The sequence below is a fragment of the Crotalus tigris genome, unplaced genomic scaffold, assembly GCF_016545835.1.
Source record: "Crotalus tigris isolate CLP2741 ecotype Arizona unplaced genomic scaffold, ASM1654583v1 scf7180000018292.409768, whole genome shotgun sequence".
NCBI lineage: Eukaryota > Metazoa > Chordata > Lepidosauria > Squamata > Viperidae > Crotalus > Crotalus tigris.
The window spans coordinates 119,506-140,048 of NW_024096926.1; the positions used below are offsets into that span (position 1 = coordinate 119,506).

The 20,543-nt window shown below is 44.5% G+C and overlaps 1 protein-coding gene across 2 annotated transcripts in view; it reads right to left on the reverse strand.

The window, feature by feature from the left end:
- NOL6 (nucleolar protein 6) overlaps window positions 1-20,543 on the reverse strand; it is an 89,087-nt gene that overhangs the window by 53,020 nt on the left and 15,524 nt on the right. For both annotated transcript variants that reach the window (XM_039349537.1, XM_039349538.1), the window contains exons 6-15: window positions 20,123-20,257; window positions 17,929-18,092; window positions 16,062-16,182; window positions 13,905-13,963; window positions 13,269-13,370; window positions 11,240-11,355; window positions 9,596-9,773; window positions 7,842-7,964; window positions 6,552-6,700; window positions 4,458-4,533 (exon numbers count right to left, since the gene is read on the reverse strand). In XM_039349537.1, coding sequence (XP_039205471.1) covers window positions 4,458-4,533; window positions 6,552-6,700; window positions 7,842-7,964; window positions 9,596-9,773; window positions 11,240-11,355; window positions 13,269-13,370; window positions 13,905-13,963; window positions 16,062-16,182; window positions 17,929-18,092; window positions 20,123-20,257 — 1,223 coding nt within the window. The remainder of the gene's footprint in view (window positions 1-4,457; window positions 4,534-6,551; window positions 6,701-7,841; window positions 7,965-9,595; window positions 9,774-11,239; window positions 11,356-13,268; window positions 13,371-13,904; window positions 13,964-16,061; window positions 16,183-17,928; window positions 18,093-20,122; window positions 20,258-20,543) is intronic.

The window sequence follows — 20,543 nt, forward strand, 5'->3', positions numbered from 1 at the left end:
ATGAGCCTCTTTTTAAGTGCTAAATTACAATGATGCACAAAAATGTAAGTTTAGTAAATAATAAAAATAAGCAGGCATCTTGGGGCTGGCTGAGCTTGGTGGTCTTTTTGTAGATGTTTTGTGACCCAGCTGGGTAACATCATTAGTGCTAGAGAGGAGGGAGGCTTGGGAGGGAGGAGTAAGAGGAGGATGACGACTGAAGGATACTTTATACCAGTGATGGCGAACCTGTTAGAGACCGAGTGCCCAAACTGCAACCCAAAACCCACTTATTTATCGCAAAGTGCCAACATGGCAATTTAATCTGAATGCTGAGGCTTTAGTTTAGAAAAAACAACTCATACATTAACATCTTTTGTCTTAAAGGAAAAACACAACAACAAAGCTTTCCATGATACAAACAACTTTTTACTGAAAGGTCAAAGTTTGCATTCGGCATGCTTTTGAACGATTAATGTGATTTTTGCTGTTGTATGCCTGCTGATAATTTGTCTAACCTTGGCTTATACTTTGTAAGTTTGAGAGCAACACATGCAGCACTCGGGTCATCTCTTAGTCTGTTTCTGGGGTCAGATTTGATATTAATTCAAAGTTGAAAACAGCGCGCTCACTCCGGAGGCTTGTTTTGGCTAGGAAGGGGCTGGAGAAATGGCTTTTTCCTGCGAAAACGTAGCCAAAGAGTGAGGCGTGCGTGCCCACAGAGAGGGCTCTGAGTGCCCCCCTCTGGCACGCGTGCCATAGGTTCGCCACCACTGCTTTATACCCTGAGTTTGGCTTTTTTCGTGCAGACATTTAATTACCCAGCCAGGTAACACCATCAGTGCTAGAAGGGAGGGCAATTTGCAGAGAGGAGGAGGAGGGGGAGGAGGGGAAGAGAGGGGAGGAAGGATCCTTGGTACTCCTGAGTTTGGCTCTTTTCTTGCAGACATTTAATTACCCAGATGCAGACATTTAATTACCCAGATAGGTAACATCTTCAGTGCTAGAAGGGAGTGGGGTTTTTCTTTGTGATTCTATACAAGTAGCTTGCCCTTGTAAACAACAGAAAGAAAATAACCCTCCCTCTAACACACAGCAATCCGCTTGAATATAAACAGAGCAAACCCCCCCTCCTTTACAGCACTGGTGATGTTACCTATTTGGGTAAGGAAAATTGTGCAAGAAAACCACAAGCTCAGAGAGCAACTAAGATACCACAGTCGTCGTCCTCCTCCTCCTCCTCCTCCATCACTCCAAAAACCTCACTCTTTTCTAGCACTGATTATGTTACCTACTTTGGTCATGAAACGTCTGCAAGGAAACAACAAAGTCAAAGAGCACCGGGGACCCATAGGAGCTTCAGCACTCAAATTCTGTCATTCTGGCTTTCTTGGACCACGTCATCGAAAGGACACCTTGGGGTCCCCCCAAAGATGAAGAAAGGAGAGTTTCAAGGAGAGTTTTTGGAGGGACAGTTGAAATGCACCTTGCCTACCGGGCAGGGGTGGGGTGTTTCCCTCTTGATTTAGAGCAGGGATCTTCAAACTTGGCCCTTTTATGACTTGTGGACTTCAATTTCCAGAATTCCTCAGCCAGCGTGCCTGGGAGTTGAATTCTGAGAGTTGAAGTCCACAAGTCATAAAAGGGCCAAGTTTGAAGACTCCTGATATAGGGTCTCCTGTTTGAGCAGCAGGTTGGACTAGAAGACCTCCAAGGTCCCTTTCCACTCTGTTATTCTGATTTAGTCCAAGAAGGAGACATATCGGCCAGACCTAAGCGAGAATTAAAGGAGAAACTTCCTGGCAGTGAGAACAATTAACCAGTGGAACGCCTTGCCATCAGACGTTATGGGTGCTAGTGGTGATAATTAAGAATTAGTCGTCATTTTATTAATTATGGTTATTTAGAGGAACTGTACCTACTTATTAATCTTTAGTTATATGATTATAGTTAACTTCATTTATTATAACTGTTTAGCATTATATAAACCAGTGGTTCTTAACCTGGGCAATATTATTATTATTATTATTATTTATGAGACTTATATAGCACTTTAAGTGCAAGCACTCTCTAAGCGGTGTACACCAGTAAGCAATGTACATCTATATATTTACATTGCCCCCAACAATCTGGGTCCTCATTTTACCTACCCCGGAAGGATGGAAGGCTGAGTCGACCTTGAGCCGGTGAGATTTAAACTGTTGACCTGCTGAACACAGTCAGCTAAAGTGGCCTGCAGTACTGCACTCTAACTGCTGCGCTACCTCGGCTCATATTGCCCCCCAGGGGGCGATTTCATTTTTCAAGGGGGCGATGGAACGAAAAGGGGGCGATATGGGGGTGATGGAGCGAGAAGTTTTGGGGACTCCTTTGAGATTTTTTCGTGCAGTGAATCGCTGTCTATCTGTCGTACCAAAACATCAGATCGCTCGCTATTAGTGGATTGAATTGTGTTTTCAAAGGTTCCTCCAGCTAGCTTCAGTACAGAACGCCGTACATATGTGAAGACGCATCGCTTATCTTCATGCGCGTTGCGCAGCAGCCTCTACCCATACAGTGGCGCGCCATTGGCCAGAATATGGGAGATATGGGGAAAAGACTGGAAATACATTATTTGCATCGATATGTCCTGATGACAGTTTTAAAGAAAACAAAAAAAGTGTTTGCATAAATTGAGGAATTATTTCCTATGTTGTGATTGAGAGGTTATGTTAGGGGAGGGGGGCGATGACAACTTCCTCATTGGCTCAAGGGGGCCATTCATTCAAAAAGGCTAAGAACCACTGATATAAACTATGTTTATTCGATATTTATACCCGGATGGTAGTTTGCTTGTTAAAGCATGGAATTATTGTTGGGGGTTACCCCATTACTATACCTACCCTTACCCTATCCTGAATCCCCTCCTTCCACCCCTTCCCACACCGGTACCGACCCTATCCTTTCTCTCTCTGAATAAAATCTAATAAAATATTTATATATAAAAAAGAAGAAGTTATGGGTCCTCCATCACTGGAAGTTTTTAAGAAGAGATTGAAGAATTATTTGTCTGAAATGGTACAGGGCTTCCTGCCTGAGCAGCGGGTTGGACTTGATGACCTCCAAGGTCCTTTCCAGCATTATGTTCCCAAACCATCGATTTGGCAAAGCCTTCATCGCAGCCGAAGGAGATTATCCTGCAGGTTTTTAAGAAGAGACTGGACTGAAATGGTCTAGGGCAGGGGTAGGCAACCCAAAACACTCAAAGAGCCACTTGGACCCGTTTCCCACCAAAAACAAAACACCGGGAGCCGCAAAACCCTTTTGATATCTAAAATGAAGATAACACTGCATATATCCTTTTTTATCTTTATTATAGGTGTGTGTGTGTGTGTGTGTGTGTGTGAGAGAGAGAGAGAGAGAGAGAGAGAGAGTGTTTGTGTATGTGTGTGTATATACACACACACACACACACACACATTAAAAATAAAAGTAAAAATATGACTCTTGGGAATATCCATACTATTAAAACAATGATCACCGAGAGAATGCTTTAAGAGAATAAAATTACATACACACACAGGTAAAAAAAGGATATATGCAGTGTTATCTTCATTTTAGATGTCAAAAGGGTCTCTCTCTCTCTGTCTCTCTCCCTCCCTCCCTCTCTGCCCTTGGTCTGCCATTCCTCTTCCCCCACTCTCTTTCTTTCTCTCTCTTTCCTCTCTCTCTCCCCCTCCCTCTCTCTCTCTCTCTCTCTCTCTCTCTTTCTCCCCCCCCCCATCTGCTGCTCACCTGGGAAGCTTCAAGTTGTTCTCCAACAATCTCAGGGATAAGCAACCTCGTCTCTTTTATGACTCATGGACTTCAACTCCCAGAATTCCTGAGTCAGCCTAGCTGGGCTAGCTAGCTCTCTCCTGCCCTTCCTGCTTCCTGCAGAGACGCAGCAAAGGGAGGAGCTCCGCCCAGAAAGCTTTTCAGCTCCTCAGAGAACAATGTGAGTGCACTCTCTTTTACACATACACACACACGCTCACACACACACACACACAAAACACACACACACACACACACACAGATAGAGAGAGAGAGAGAGAAACAGGGAAGCAGGGAAGCGCAATTGCCTCTCTCTGTCTCTGTCTCTCTCTGAAAAGGCAGAGGAGGCTGGGAGCCACAGGGGAAGGCTCAAAGAGCCGCATGCGGCTCCGGAGCCGCAGGTTGCCGACCTGTGGTCTAGGGGAGGGGTCTTCAAACTTGGCCCTTTTATGACTTGTGGACTTCAACTCCCAGAATTCCTCAGCCAGGCACAGTTCAAGTCCACAAGTCATAAAAGGGCCAAGTTTGAAGACCCCTGGTTTAGAGAGTTATGTTGCGGAGTTATTTTATTTCCCAAACCATCCCCAGTGGGAAAAGGAGAAGAGAATCTCCTTGGGCAAATATCTCAAGAGACATTCAGGGATGGCAAAGAAGACAAGGAAAAAGATGGAATAGGACCTCACCTCATGCTCCACTTTAAGTAAGGGCTCCAGCAAAGCCCCTGTGTAAGAGATGGAAGTCTCTGGAACAGCCAGGTGCCTGCACAGAAAAGAAAACAAAGACGACCAAGCAGCATTAGAAATATTTCTTCTTCAAAGTCAGTTTGCATTCTTCTTGCCTCCGGAAGATCCTCTGAAATTGCCAAAAGTTAGGGTTGCATTCAGGCATCCCCCTAAACAAAGATACAAAGGTTGGCTTGATGCCAGCTTGGTGCAACATCTAAAACCAGCCGAGATGGCTTGCAAACCAACATTTACAGCTGTGCACGATGATCACTGTGGCATCTTCAACACACAGTGGTGAAAACTAGCCATGGTTTGGTACAGGGGTAGGCAACCTTGGCTCTTTTATGACTCGTGGACTTCAACTCCCAGAATTCCTGAGCCAGCCATGCTGAGGGGAAAGTGAGAGGCTTCCAAGCTGAGCCATGCTGGCTCAGGAATTCTGGGAGTTGAAGTCCACGAGTCATAAAGCAGCTTAGGCCCAGGCCAGAGGTAGGCAACCTTGGCTCTTTTCTGACTCGTGGACTTCAACTCCCGGAATTCCTGAGCCAGCATGGCTCAGCTTGGAAGCCTCTCTCTTTCCCCTCAGCATGGCTGGCTCAGGAATTCTGGGAGTTGAAGTCTACGAGTCATAAAAGAGCCAAGGTTGCCTACCCCTGGTTTAGTACAATGGGTGAATATAGTGAACCTCTGCTGGAATTTTCTGTAGGATGCTTGGTCTTTCTTGATGACATTGCCTAGTTGGGTAATGAAACACCTGCAAGCAAAACTCAGAAAGCACCAAGAACCTCACAATTCAACCCTGAGCTACAAATATTTTTATTGGTCTCTCTCTCTAGATCAGTGGTTCTCAACCTGTGGGTCGGGACCCCATTTGGGGTCGAACGACCATTTCACGGGGGTCGCCAAACAAGGCTGTCCACCATTTTCCCCCCTTTTCTTTGGCCACGCCCCTGGCACCCGGTGATGTATAAGTGGTTGGGGGTCACCACAACATGGGGAACTGTATTATGGGGCCGCGGCATTAGAAAGGTTGAGAACCACTGCTCTAGATTAATATTAGACAACAATCAAGCAGTAAACAACAGTCTCATCAAGGCAGCACAAAGAACACTTCCACCAACACTGACAGGGTAAGCTATTAGTATATAAATGGCAAGCAACATCTCTCCCTTCTTGCACTGATGATGTAACCTGGACGGGTCTTGAAATGTTTGCAAGAAAACCACCAACTAAGAGCACACCAAGGACCCCACAATTCTCCTCCCCCTCCTCCTCCACAGCTCTCTCCCTTCTAGCACTGATGATGTCACCTAGTTGGGTAATGAAATGTCTGCAGGAAAACAATCAAGCTCAGAGAGCACCAAGAATCCCCCAGCTCTCCTCCTTCTCCTCCTCCATCCTCCTCTTCCTCTCCACACACCTCTCTCCCTTCTAGCACTGATGATGTCACCTAGTTGGGTAATGAAACGTCTGCAGGAAAACAATCAAGCTCACAGAGCACTAAGGTCCCACAATCCTCCTCCTCCTGTCCAAACACCCCACTTCCTTCTTGCATGCTAACTGATGATGTTACCTAGTTGGGTCACGAAACATCTGCAAAGAAACATCCAAGCTCAGAGAGCACCAAGGACTCCACAGTCCAACCTGGAGCTACAAATATTCCCCTCTCACCAAACCAGTTGTATCTGTCTAAACAGTGAGCAAAACCCACTCTCTTCTAGTGCTGATGATGTTGCCTAGTTGGGTCATGAAACGTCTGCAAGGATGCAACCTAGTTCAGAGAGCACCCAAAATCTCACTATTCAACCAAGAGCTACAAATATTCTCTAGTAAAAAAAAAAAAGCTCTTAACATACAGCCTGCATTCTACTTCAAGCCTCTGTTTCTGTAAAAAAAGATTATCTGACAGGACTCTGCATTATCCGGTTAGGGTCCTATTAATTTCCAAGTGTCTGAAATTAAAAGTGAGAGGTCAAGAGGTTTCTGAGAAAATAAGTCTTCTGTTCCATCCTCACGTTCTCCTACATGGAAGTGTTATCAGAGTCGACTCACAGTTTCAAGATATGACGTATGATTTGCTCTGGAATAAGACGTTTCTGGCACAGGTTTGCAGCGTTCCACAAAACGGCCTCGCAGATGACGCCATCTTGGAAACGCCTCAGCTCTGACTTCTCTCCCCAGAATTGCCGAAACTCCACGGCCTACAGGAACAGACATAAGAGAGGTATATTCCTCCCCCATTTGGTGTGTTATCCTTCAACAACTACGAGGCAATTCAAGTATTTTAACAATTAGAGATTCCATTGGGTCTATAACAGAATAACAGAGTTGGAAGGGACATTGGAGGTCTTCTAATCCAACTCCTTACTCAAGCAGGAGACCCTATACCAGGGATAGGCAACCTTGGCTCTTTTATGACTCGTGGACTTCAATTCCCAGAATTCCTGAGCCAGCCACGCTGAGGGAAAAGGGAGAATTTTTCAAGCTGAGTCATGCTGGCTCAGGAATTCTGGGAGTTGAAGTCCACAAGGCATAAAAGAACCAAGGTTGCCTACCCATGGCCTAGGAGGCTCACCGCTTAGAACAGGAGACCCTATCCCAGGGGTAGGCAACCTTGGCTCTTTTATGACTCATGGACTTCAACTCCCAGGATTCCTGAGCCAGCCATGCTGAGAGGAAAAGGAGTTTCCAAGCTGAGCCATGCTGGCTCAGGAATTCTGGGAGTTGAAGTCCACGAGTCATAAAAGAGCCAATGTTGCCTACCCCTGACCTATACCATTTCAGACAAATGGCTGTCCAGTGTCTTCCGAAAAACCTCCAGTGATGGACCATCCACAATCTCTGGAGGTAAGCCATTGCATTGATTAATTAATAGAATAACAGGGTTGCAAGGGACCTTGGAGGTCATCTAGTTCAACCCTTTGCTCAACCAGGAGACCTTATACCAGGGGTAGGCAGCCTTGGCTTTTTTATGACTTGTGGACTTCAACTCCCAGAATTCCTGAGTCAGCATGGCTGGCTCAGGAATTCTGGGTATTGAAGTCCACAAGTCATAAAAGAGCCAAAGTTGCCTACCCCTGCCCTATATCATTCAGGACAGTCTCTTCTTAAAAACCTCCTGTGTTGGAGCATTCACAACTTCTGGAGGCAGGTTGTTCCACTGGTTAATTGTTCTAACTGTCAGGAAATTTCTCCTTAGTTCTAGGTTGCTTCTCTCCTTGGTTAGTTTCCATCCATCCATCATCATCATCATCAATATTATTATTGTCAGATCTAGCACTGGCTGAAGATTTTTGACCCACAGAGAAGAGATAGTAATCAGCAGCCTAACCTGGTTCTCACCTCCTCTTTATGGCCTTCAGGTCCTCGCTCCAAAACACTGGTTGCGAAGTCAAGATTTAGCAACAGTCCGAAGGATAAGGAACCGACGTCTTTGTGCTTTGGGGGATCCACATGGATCGGCCACTGGAACAAAATAATACAGCAAGAGAAAAATTAGCGAAGACAGCTAGGAAAAAACAAGAAGCACCTACCAAGTGGGCCTCAAATAGGAGCTTTTGAGGATTGCACTGTCACCTTCAGACTGGGGATATGGCGAGGATGACAATTTGTCTGAAATGGTATAGTGTTTCCTGCCTGAGCAGGGGGTTGGACTAGAAGATCTCCAAGCTCCCTTCCAACTCTGTTATTCTATTCTATTCTATTCTATTTATTTTCTATTCTATTCTTGTTCATTCTATATTCTATTCTATTCTATTCTTGTTCATTCTATATTCTATTCTATTCTTGTTCATTCTATATTCTATTCTATTCTATTCTATTCTTGTTCATTCTATATTCTATTCTATTCTATTCTTGTTCATTCTATATTCTATTCTATTCTATTCTTGTTCATTCTATATTCTATTCTATTCTTGTTCATTCTATATTCTATTCTATTCTTGTTCATTCTATATTCTATTCTATTCTATTCTTGTTCATTCTATACTCTATTCTATTCTATTCTATTCTTGTTCATTCTATATTCTATTCTATTCTTGTTCATTCTATATTCTATTCTATTCTATTCTTGTTCATTCTATATTCTATTCTATTCTATTCCTCCATATTCTATTCTATTCCTCCATATTCTATTCTATTCTATTCTGGTCTGGTCTAATTCCACTCCATTTTTATTCCTTCACTACCCTATTCCTATTCATTCTATTCCTATTCTATTCTATTCTATCCTATTCCTATTCTATTGTAGTCTAATTCCATTCCATTCTTATTCCTACCCTACCCTATTCCTATTCTAGTTCATTCTATTCCTATTCTATTCTATTCCTATTCTATTTCTATTCTATTGTATTCTATTCCTAGTCTATTCTATTCCATTCTCGTTCTCCTATTCTATTCTATCTATTCTAATCCTATTCCTAGTCTAATTCCATTCTTATTCCTAGCCTACCCTATTCCAATTCATTCTATTCCTATTCTATTCTATTTCTACTCTGTTGTATTCTATTCCCATTCTCTATTCTATTCTATTCCTATTCCTAGCCTAATTCCATTCCATTTTTATTCCTACCCTACCCTATTCCAGTCCATTCTATTCCTATTCTATTCTATTATTCTATTCTTATCCCTATCCTACCCTATTCCAGTCCAGTCCATTGTAGTCCTATTCCATTCCATAACTTGCAAAGTAAAGTTCAATATAATATTCTGAATCCTTAGAAGCCAGGAGCTTTGTCGCTAAGTGAATCTGGCTTCCCCATTGTCTTTGTCACATGACCCCGGGGCAATGCAACCGTCATAAATACGAGTCACTTGCCAAGCGTCTGAATTTTGATCACGTGATGTCGCGGGTCGTAAATGTGAAAACCGGCCGGTCCCAGGTCACTTTTTCAGTGCCGCTGCAATTTCAAATGGTCACTAAAATGAACGGTCGTTAAGTCGAGGGCTACCTGCATGTGTGATCTTGTGACAGTTTGGCACTGATAGACGGCCAATGTGTGAAGGGCCACGGATTAAGTGACAATTAAAAGGACCACACAATCCTAAGCTCTGGGTTCTTTCAGCAGGCCGGGAAAATAAGTTTTTGCTGAAGTTACCGGATGGCTCTGAGGCAATTGATGAGCCAGGAGAACCAGCCGGCGGGCCAGTCCGCGCTCCAGGAGGCTGAGGAAGAATGGGAGGACGGCAGCCACGTAACTCCCACCCCGGTCCATCAACGCGTTGAGCAGCTGCATCTGCTTGCAAGCCGTCTGGAGTTTGGAGACGTGACGGAGGCTGAAGGACAGGAGGAGAGCCATGAGCGACACGCAGGAAGCTTCTCACAGAACAAATAGAGGAGCAGCTTGGAGGGCGAGAGGGCTCACAAGGAAGCAAATTAAAAATCTGTGTTAAGCAAAACATAGATCTATAGATCTGTCTAGATCTGGGTCTGTAGACCTGCAGTCTTCGAGAAGTCTTAGGCTTCAACTCCTAGAATCCCCAAGGAGCGTGACCTTTTTATCACCAGAAAAAATAGCCCATTTTTTTCACTTTCTCTATTATTGATCTCTCCTACCTGTTTGTTTGTCTATCTCTATCTATCTTCCTATCTATCTGCCTGCCTTTCATCTATCTATCTATCTATCTATCTATCTATCTATCTATCTATCTATCTATCTATCATCTATCTATTATCTATCTTTACCTATCTACCTTTCTATATATCCATCCATCTGTATCTTACCTATCTATCTATCTATCTATCTATCTATCTATCTATCTATCTATCTATCTATCTTCCCCCCTCCCCCCCTCTGTATATATGTCTTTTTTTTGTAAAAAAAATTATTTTCAATTTTACAATACATTACATTCATAAAAATACTTCAGATAAAAAATAAAACAAATTGATACACACAACTTTCGATATTGCTCACCCATTTCCCCCCAAACCGCATCCACCCTCTAACCAACTTGCCTCTTCTTCCTCTTCCTCACTCTCCCCCTCTCCTCCTTCTCCTCAACCTTCCTACTTGCTTCTCCCCTTCTTCTATCTTCTGGGAGTTGAAGTCCACGAGTCATAAAAGAGCAGTATATATGTCTTTAATCAATATATATATCCTTCCATTTCTATATTCCTACCTTTCATCCATCCATCCATCCATTATCTATCTATCTTATCTACCTACCTACCTACCTTTCATCTTTCTATATATCCATCCATCTCTCCTACTATCTATCTCTTCTATCTATCTATCTATCTATCTATCTATCTATCTATCTATCTATCTATCTATCTGTATCTACCTATCTACCTACCTATTATCTATCTCTTTACCTTTCTGTATATCCATCTCTGTCTTATCTTCCTACTATCTATCTATCTATCTATCTATCTATCTATCTATCTATCTATCTATCTATCTTCCTATCTCTCTCTCTCTGTATATACATATATATATTCTTCCATCTTTATCTTCCTTCCTACCTACTATCTATCTATCTATCTATCTATCTATCTATCTATCTATCTATCTATCATTCAATCTCTATGCTTTCTTTCCCCCGCCTTTCAAACCTTGCAAGCCCTCCAAACACTTCTCTCCAACAGCATGGACTAGAAACTTTGGTTTGTTTGTTTTAAATGGTGGGAGGAAAGATAATATCCTTTTTTTTTTTTTTTGCCCCACGCCTGCCTGCCTTGATAACCATGGAAAACAACCCGTCCCACCGTGCCAGCCATTCTTTTGCGAGCCACCTACTGAAAGACATGATCAAAGGTCCGGATCAGAGGCTTGGGGGTCATAAAAAGCAACTGAAACCCATCCACTGTTTTGTCATCCAGAACCTCCATCGACTGCCTAGCTTCAAACTGGACCTAAAGAAGAACAAAAACCACCTATGTGTTAGTGAGTATGGGGGAGTCCAAGACGTACGACCATAACTGAGCCCAACATTTTTGTTGCTAAGTCAGATGTTTATTAAATGCAATTTTGCCCCATCTTATGGCTTTTCTTGTCCCAGTATTAAGGGAATTACTGCAGCAATTCTGTGACACTGCAACGGTCATAAATAGGAGTCGGTGGTCGAGCATCTGAATTTTGATCACGTGACCACGGGGATGCTGCAATGTTCTAACTCACATTTTTCAGTGCCATTGTAACTCCGAACGGTCACTAAGTGAAGTGTAGTAAGTCGAAGACTGTCTGTACACAGGCTTCTTGGCTGAAGGCAGAGCATTTTTTCTTCTCTGAAGGCATCTTTGCAGCCATCACTTTGGACCAGACTAGCTCAGCAGCAATTAACAATCCCTTATGAAATTGTACAGGTAGTCCTTAACTTACAACCATTCATTTAGTGACCATTCAAAATTACAAGGGCACTAAAAAAAAGTGACGTGATCGTTTTTCACACTTACAACCGTGGCAGCATGTTTGGTCATGTGATCAAAATTCAGACACCCAGCAACTGACTCATATTTATGATGGTCGCAGCAGCCTGGGGGGGGGGGTCCACATCTTCTCTTTTTGTGACCTTCGGACAAGCAAAGAGTCAGCATGGAAGCCAGGTTCACTTCACAACAGTGTGACTAACTTAACAACTGTGGCAAGAAAGGCCATGAAATGGGGCAAAACTCACTTTACAAACGTCTCACTTTTAGCAAACGTTGGGCTAAGTTGCAGTCGTAAGTCGAGGGCAATGTTGTAGACCAATCTAGTTCTGTAATGGGATCCAACCTCAGGATGGATTGTGGAGTCTTTCAAACTCTCCACTTAGCAGTTACTACCGTGTTTGCCTGAAAATAAGACCAGGTCTTATTTATATATATTTTTGGGGCCCCCAAAAGAGGCACCAGGTCTTATTTCCGGGGTAGGCCTTACCTCACCTCTGGCAACGACAGCCCCACCCAGCCAGTCCACTTTTTCTGGGGACGAAGTTCTGCAGCTGCATTCGGGCCTGCATTTCACAGTCAGGCGAAATGGATTCAACATCTCAGTCCTCAGCTGCAGTTCTCTTGCAGAACCGAGCTATGGCTTGAATCCATAGCTCGGTCCTCAGCTAAAGTGGACTGCGAAATGCAGGCCTGGCTGCAGAAGACGCTGCAGAAGAAGTGGGCCAGCAAGGCCTGGCTACAAGGTAAATGGGTGTGTGGCGGGTGGGGTAGCTGTCTGCACCCCACCCCTGCTTGATTTTTAGGTGTGTGCCTTGCCCCAAAATTAGGGCTTGTTTTTGGGATAGGGCTTATATTAGGCCCACCCTCAAAAATCAAGCTAGGGCTTATTATTGGTGTAGGCCAGGGGTAGGCAACCTTGGCTCTTTTATGACTCGTGGACTTCAACTTCCAGAATTCCTGAGCCAGCCATGCTGAGGGGAAAGGGAGAGGTTTCCAAGCTGAGCCATGCTGGCTCAGGAATTCTGGGAGTTGAAGTCCACGAGTCATAAAAGAGCCAAGGTTGCCTACTCCTGGTCTAGTCTAACGAAGAGAAGGATGAGGGGTGACAGGATAGCAGCCTTCCAGTATTTGAGGGCCTGCCACAAAGAAGAGAGAGTCAATCTTGGCTCTTTTATGACTCGTGGACTTCAACTCCCAGAATTCCTGAGCCAGACACACTGAGAGGAAAGGGAGAGGTTTCCAAGTTTATCCATGCTGGCTGAGGAATTCTGGGAGTTGAAGTCCACGAGTCATAAAAGAGCCAAGGCTGCCTACCCGTGGCGTAGGCCTTACTTTAGGGGAAACACAGTACCTCCTGGTAACCTACTCCATGCATAACCTCCCCCTTCCATATTTACCTGCTTGTAAGTGTTGGCAGTCATATCTGCACACAGGTTCACCAATCCAGAAGAGTCCACAAACACCACTTGAAACGCTTGGTGGAAGTCAGTCAGGGAAGGCTAAAAGAAAATTAAGAACTTCAAGACTGCACAGACGGTCTTCGTTAAAATACGAGCAGCAGCTTCCAAGCAACAAAGCCGTCATTCAGGAGAACTGCATCTCATGCTCACAGCAAAACAAAGGCTGGCACAAAGGACTGCCCTCCACTTCATATCTCCGTTATGAATTCCACTGATGCCATGATTAAGATTCAGTCTCTGAATTCAAGGCAAAGTCTATAATAATGTTTCCAATTTCAGCCAACAACAGCCAGGCCCAACAGAGTCTTCCTGGCCCAGGTCATTCCAGATGCTTCCAAGATTATAGAAAAAGTTGAATTTCTCCACTTCCGTAACATACTTTAACTACAATGCCACGGGTTGCCCCACATTAACTTACAATAGCATTAGCACACAGACTGAACCAAGCCTCAACTTTAATGCTAACGTGCTCCCTATTCAAAAGGGAGATTCTCATCCGATGGAATAATAAGCTTAAAATGTGATTTTTCCATCTTAATCCAGCAGTAAATACTTCAAAGGTCTCTCTATTACCAGACTGGGCTCTGTGTCTTTTGACAGGCTGATTCCAGACGTAGTGAGATCTGTAGTAGCTGGGAAGGAAGAATTAAAAAGAGATTAATCGATTTGGACAGGAGTCCCCATCTTATATCCTTATGCAGGTAGTCCTCGACTTACGTCCATCAACTGAGGCCAAAATGTCTGTTGCTGAGACAGTTATTGAGCTTTGCCCCATTTTACGACCTTTCTTGCCACAGTTGTTAAGTGAATCACTACGGCTGTTAAGTGGATCCGGCTTCCCCATTGACTTTGCGTGTCAGAAGGTCGCAAAAGGGGATCACGTGACTCCAGGACACTGCAACCATCATAAGTACAGGTCAGTTGCCAAGTGTCTGAATTTTAATCACGTGATCCTGGAGATGCTACAATGGTCACAAGTGTGAAAAACGGTCGCAAATCATTTTTTAAAGTATCACTGTAACTTTGAGCAGCCGCTAAATGAACTGTTGTAAGTTGAGAACTACCTGTAATGAACAAACCACTGGGCCACAAGTTCCATACATCATGGGGATGATGGGAATTAACTTTGGTGGAAGAATGTACATCTTGAAGGATCTCTTTACTCCCAAGCTTATTGGGATCCCGGTAATAATTGGAAGGTGAAGTGCATAAAGTGGGTCCAATCATCAGGCTGGCTTTGAAATGCAGAGTTTAAGGGCTGCTTAACTGTGATGTTTTTCTTGGATGGAGCGTATGATAATCTATAGCCATTTCCAGCTGCAAACTGGAAGGACCACCATGGCTTTTAAAAGTATATTTAAAAGTACATTTACTTTTTAAAGCAAGGATAGATATAAAAAAGAGAGAGTGAAAGGGAGGGAGGGAGGGAGGGAGGGAGGGAGAAAGGAAGGGGGGGAAGGAAGGAAAGACGGAAGGGAGGGAGGGAGGGACAGGTAGGAGGGGAAAAATGAAAGGAAGGAAGGATAGGAAAGTCAGAAGGAAGGGAGGGAGGGAAGGAGGGAGGGAGGGGGAAAGGAAAGAAGAAAGGAAAGAAAAGGAAAGACAGAAGGGAAGGAGGGAGGGAGGAAGGGACAGGTAGGAGGGGAAAGATGAAAGGAAGGAAGGATAGGGAAGTCAGAAGAAAGGGAGGGTGGAAAGGAAGGAAGGAAGGAGGGGAAGGAAGGAAAGACAGAAGGGACAGGAAGGGAGGAAGGAAGGAAAAGGAAAGAAAGGGAGGGAGGGACAGGTAGGAGGGGAAAAATGAAAAGAAGGAAGGATAGGAAAGTCAGAAGGAAGGGAGGGAGGGAAGGAGGGAGGGAGGGGGGAAAGAAAGGAAGGGAGGAAGGAAGGAAAGAAAAGACAGAAGGAAAGGAGGGAGGGAGGAAGAAACAGGTAAGAGGGGAAAGATGAAAGGAAGGATAGGAAAGTCAGAAGGAAGAAAGGGAGGGAAGGGGAAAGGAAGGGAGGAAGGGAGGAAGGAAAGAAAAGGAAAGACAGAAGGGAAGGAGGGAGGGAGGAAGAGATAGGTAGAAGGGGAAAGATGAAAGGAAGGATAGGAAAGTCAGAAGGAAGGAAGGGAGGGAAGGAGGGGAAGGAAGGAAAGACAAAAGGGACAGGAAGGGAGGGAGGGAGGGACAGGTAGGAGGGGAAAGATGAAAGGAAGGAAAGAGGAAAGTTAGAAGAAAGGGAGGGAAGGAGGGAGGAAGGAAAAGGAAAGACAGAAGGGAGGGAGGGAGGAAGAAAGGAAGGAAGGGACAGGTAGGAGAGAAAAGATGAAAGGAAGGAAGGATAGGAAAGTCAGAAGGGAGGAAGGGAGGGAAGGAGGGAAGGAAGGAAGGACCACAGCTAGTCACACTCCTCTGAACTACATTATATCTGCCAAAGGATTTGTTTCTCTAGAGTCCCATGTAGCTTCTTTATTCTTACATTTAGCTATTTTCCTGCTGCACCTTCTTACATGGAGAATCTTAGCATTTCAGAGAAAATTGCATACTCCTTCCCAGAGGGAAAACAATATTAAAAAAAGAACACTCATTCCTCCCGCCTTGCTGACTCCATCTGAGATTTGGCCCCACGTCTGAACAGCTGCAGATCAGACCCAAAGAATCCAGAGTTTCCCATTTAGCGTCAGGCACCGGTTTGGTCTGAACAGCCTCCCGGCTGAACATCACAACGTTTCTGGCAACTCACCTAAGAAATGGAGAGCGTTGCGCAGCACCTGGTACCCACTCATCATTTTGCTGATCTTGTGAGTGGCCAAGAGGTGTCCCACCAGCATGGATGCAATGAAGCCGTTGAAACATCCCAGACCCTGAAAGAAAGTGAAAAGTCAACACAAACGCACACCTTCCCCTCCCCGGCCAAAAATGCATAGAAAGAACTGGGACCTAATGCTTGTGTATAGTACAACTTGTTTGCAAAGAACACAAACTGATCTCAACTTTTGACATGCAGATCACATCTTCCCTGTCTACAATTCCTCATCCAGAGTAGCTGCCAAAAAAGCCAACACAGTGTTGGGCTGCATTAACAGAGGGATAGAATCAAGATCAGGTGAAGTGTTAATACCACTTTACAAGGCCTTGGTAAGGCCACACTTGGAATACTGCATCCAGTTTCGGTCACCACAATGTAAAAAAGATGTTGAGACTCTAGAAAGAGTAAAGAGAAGAGCAACAAAGATGATTAGGAGACTGGAGGCTAAAACTTATAAGGAACGGTTGCTGGAATTGGGTATGTCTAGTTTAATGAAGAGAAGGAGGAGGGGGGACATGATAGCAGTGTTCCAATATCTCAGGGGCTGCCTCAAAGAAGAGGGAGTCAAGCTATTCTCCAAGGCGCCTGAAGGCAGGACGAGAAGCAACGGATGGAAACTCATCAAGGAGAGAAGCAACCTAGAACTGAGGAGAAACTTCCTGACAGTTAGAACAATTAACCAGTGGAACAACCTGCCTCCAGAAGCAGTGAATGCTCCAACACTAGAAGTTTTTAAGAAGAGACTGGACAGCCATTTGTCTGAAACGGTAAAGGGTTTCCTGCCTGAGCAGGGTGTTGGACTAGATGACCTCCAAGGTCCCTTCCAACTTTATTATTGTTGTTGTTGTTATTAGTGGGGTCCCTGATGTTTGGCTGCAGGCATTTCATTACCCAACTAGGACACATCATCAGTGCTTGGAGGGAGTGGAGACAGGTCAAATCACTTCTCTATAAACAGAGAGCAAATCCCGCTCCTTTCTAGCACTGATGATGTTACCTAGTTGGGTCATGAAACGTCTGCAAGAAAATAACCCAGCTCCAAGAGCACCAAGGACCACACAGTCCTCCTCCTCCTCTTCCTGCCCCCTCCCTCCATCTTTCCTTTCTCCTTCCTCCTGCAGCCGTTCTTCATATGTTTTAGTCCCCAGGCCTTGGATCACCTTAGTTGCTCTTCTCTGAACTTTTCCCAAGGTCTCAACATCTGTTTTTGTAGTGTGGTGACCTGAACTGGTTCACAAGGTTGATGCTGCATGGAACAAAACTGTGACTGAATCTAGATCAGTGGTTTTCAACCTGTGAGTCGGGACCCCATTTGGGGTCGAATGACCATTTCACGGGGGTCACCAAACAACGCAGTCCGCCATTTTTTCCCCCCTTTTCCTTAGCTGTGCTACTCCCTTTTATTCTATTGGCTTTTGAAAGCCAATAGAATAGACTCTCTTGAATAGAGTCTAATTCTATTGGCTTTCAAAAATCAATAGGAATTGTCCAGGCTGTCTCTGCCCTGCTGAGCCCGCCAAAAGTCCCATTCTGCAAACGGTGCTGCACCAGTTGAGTAGTCCTTGACTTACGACCGGTTGAGTAGTCCTCGACTTACGACTGGTTGGGGGTCGCGGCATTAAAAATGTTGAGAACCACTGATCTAGATGTTCTGCTTCAGATACCACGAACCCCCCCCTCTCTCCTCTCAGCAGCTAACAAGGAAAACAGGTTGTGAAGAGGACGTGTAGCGTCCCAGACAAGACTTCGTGTTGGAAGAAACCTCCAGACTTCTGTGGGTTGACCGAGTCAGCCGGATTACCTGATAGAGCTCTCGCTGGCGGAGCCAAACTTTGAGGAGGGCCATCCCATCTTGGAAACCTCGGAAGGCGCTGGCGGCCTCGGAGAGGTAGAGCAGGTTGGTCTCCATCACCAGGTCCCACAAAATGGAGTTGTTGTAATGGGGTGTGGGGGGTTCAGCTACTCCTGGAAAGAAGCAAAGAGGGATGGCATGCCGGTGACCATCTCACAAGGACAAGGAGGAGAAAGAAGGCTTCAGACCAACTTCCTGCCTCGGTGGAGGAAGTCAGCAGCAACAGCACGCAAAACAAATGCAAGATGAGATACAGGGGAGTCCTCAACTTACAACCGTTCATTTAGTGACCGTTCGAAGTTACACCAGCACTGAGAAGTGACTTATGATCGTTTTTCACCCTTATGACCGTTGCAGCATCTCCGGGGTCAAAATTCGGCCGCTTGGCAACTGGTTCATATTTATGACGGTCGCAGTGTCCCGGGGTCACGTGATTCCCCCTTTTTGTGACCTTCTGACCCAGCAAAGTCAGTGGGGGAAAGGCAGATTCACTTAACGACCGTATTATTAACAACTGTGGCAAGAAAAATCGTAAAATGAGGAAAAACTCAATCTCTTGCTTAGCAACGGAATGTTTGGGCTCTATTGTGGTCATGAGTCAAGGATTATGGCAATCTAAAGGCAATCTAAAAATTATAGGGTTATCAGTGCGTGTAACATAGATGATGATGATGATAATAATAATAATAATAATAATAATAATAGTAGTAGTAGTGAAGTTGGAAGGGAACTTGGAGGTCATCTAGCCCAACCCCCTGCTCAGGTAGGAAACTCTATACCATTTCGGACAAATGGCTGTCCAGTCTCTTCTTAAAAACCTCCAGTGTTGGAGCATTCAACGCTTCTGGAGGCAGGTTGTTCCATTGGTTAATTGTTCTAATGGTCAGGAAGTTTCTCCTTAGTTCTAGGTTGCCTCTCTCTTTGGTTAGTTTCCATCTGTTGTTTCTTGTCCTGCCTTCAGGTACTTTGGATAATGTCCCCCCTTGTCCTTCTCTTCGTTAAACTAGACATACCCAATTCCAGCAACCGTTCCTTATATGCTTTAGCCTCCAGTCCCCTAATCATCTTTGTTGCTCTTCTCTGTACTCTTTCTAGAGTCTCAACATCTTTTTTACAGCGCGGTATGCAGTATTCCAAGATGTCCAGATGTGTGTGTGGACAAGTTTATCAATCTTGCTGTCAAGCAAAATCAAGCTTTTAATAGCGAGTGCCACACAAAGTGCACTAACCAAACAGGTGGTAAGACAATAGGGGAACTCAGGCACCACACAGGTTATGTAGAAAGTAAACACAGGGTCAATCATAAAGGACTCAAATGTCTATACACCAATGCACAGAGTATGAACAGCAAGCAGGGTGAACTAGAAATTCAGGTAAATGAGGGCAAATAGGATATTGTTGCCATAACAGAAACACGGTGGGATGAAACCCACAAATGGAACACACAGCTAGAGGGATTTAAATTATTTAAAAGGAACAGACCAAATAAAAGAGGAGGTGGAGTTGCTCTGTATATAAGAAATAACTACCTTTCTACAGAAATAGAGCACAACAATGATGAAAACTGTCTTGAATGCATTTGGGTCAATATAAAAGGGGGGAAAAATGACATTGCCATAGGTGTGTATATATAGGCCACCCAACCAAACAGAGGAAATAGATGAACTTTTTGCTAGTCAGCTAACTAAGGTATGTAGGAAGCACATCTCCTGATAGTGAGAACAATTAACCAGTGGAACAACCTGCCTCCGGAAGTGGTGAATGCTGCAACACTGGGAGTTTTTAAGAAGAGACTGGACAGCCATTTGTCTGAAATGGTATAGGGTTTCCTGCCTGAGCAGGGGGTTGGACTAGATGACCTCCAAGGTCCCTTCCACCACCACCACCACCACCGTCATTATTATTATCTGCAATCATATGTGGGCAGGTATTCCGATGTTTCAATTCAATATCCTACTTTTAGATGAACTGAAGACTCTTACATTGCTTTAAAGCCAGTCTAACCCCTTAATTCACTGTTCTTCAACTATGGCAACTTTAAGATGGGTGGACTTCAATTCCCAGAATTCCCCAGGCAGAATTCTGGGAGCTGAAGTCCACCCATCTTAAAATTGTCCAGGCTGAGAAACGCCACCAAGTTTACCTGTCACAGGTGAGTCCTTCTCCGTGAACCAAGCAGTACGGATGTTGTTTTTGCAGGGGTGCAAACGGATGGGCCTGAAAACTCCAGGGGCTGGGCAGGCATGGAGGTGAACTGTTACCATCTTTGCATCCTTCCCTGCCACAACCCGGGAGACAGATGGGGAGGAAAGAGAAGAGAATAAAACAGGAGAATTAGCAATGTGGATGTTGTTCAAAATATACTTGTTACACACAAACACACACAGAGAGAGACAAAATCAGAATCCTGGCTGTTTGGCTTTATCTGAAAATAAGCTTTTAAAAGCCCCAAATGATGGGAATCAATCCTACTGTTGGGAAGTCTCAGACGTTAAGCAGGATGCGCCCTGGTTGGCACTTGGATGGGGGCCAGGTTGATATGGATGGATGGATGGATGGATGGA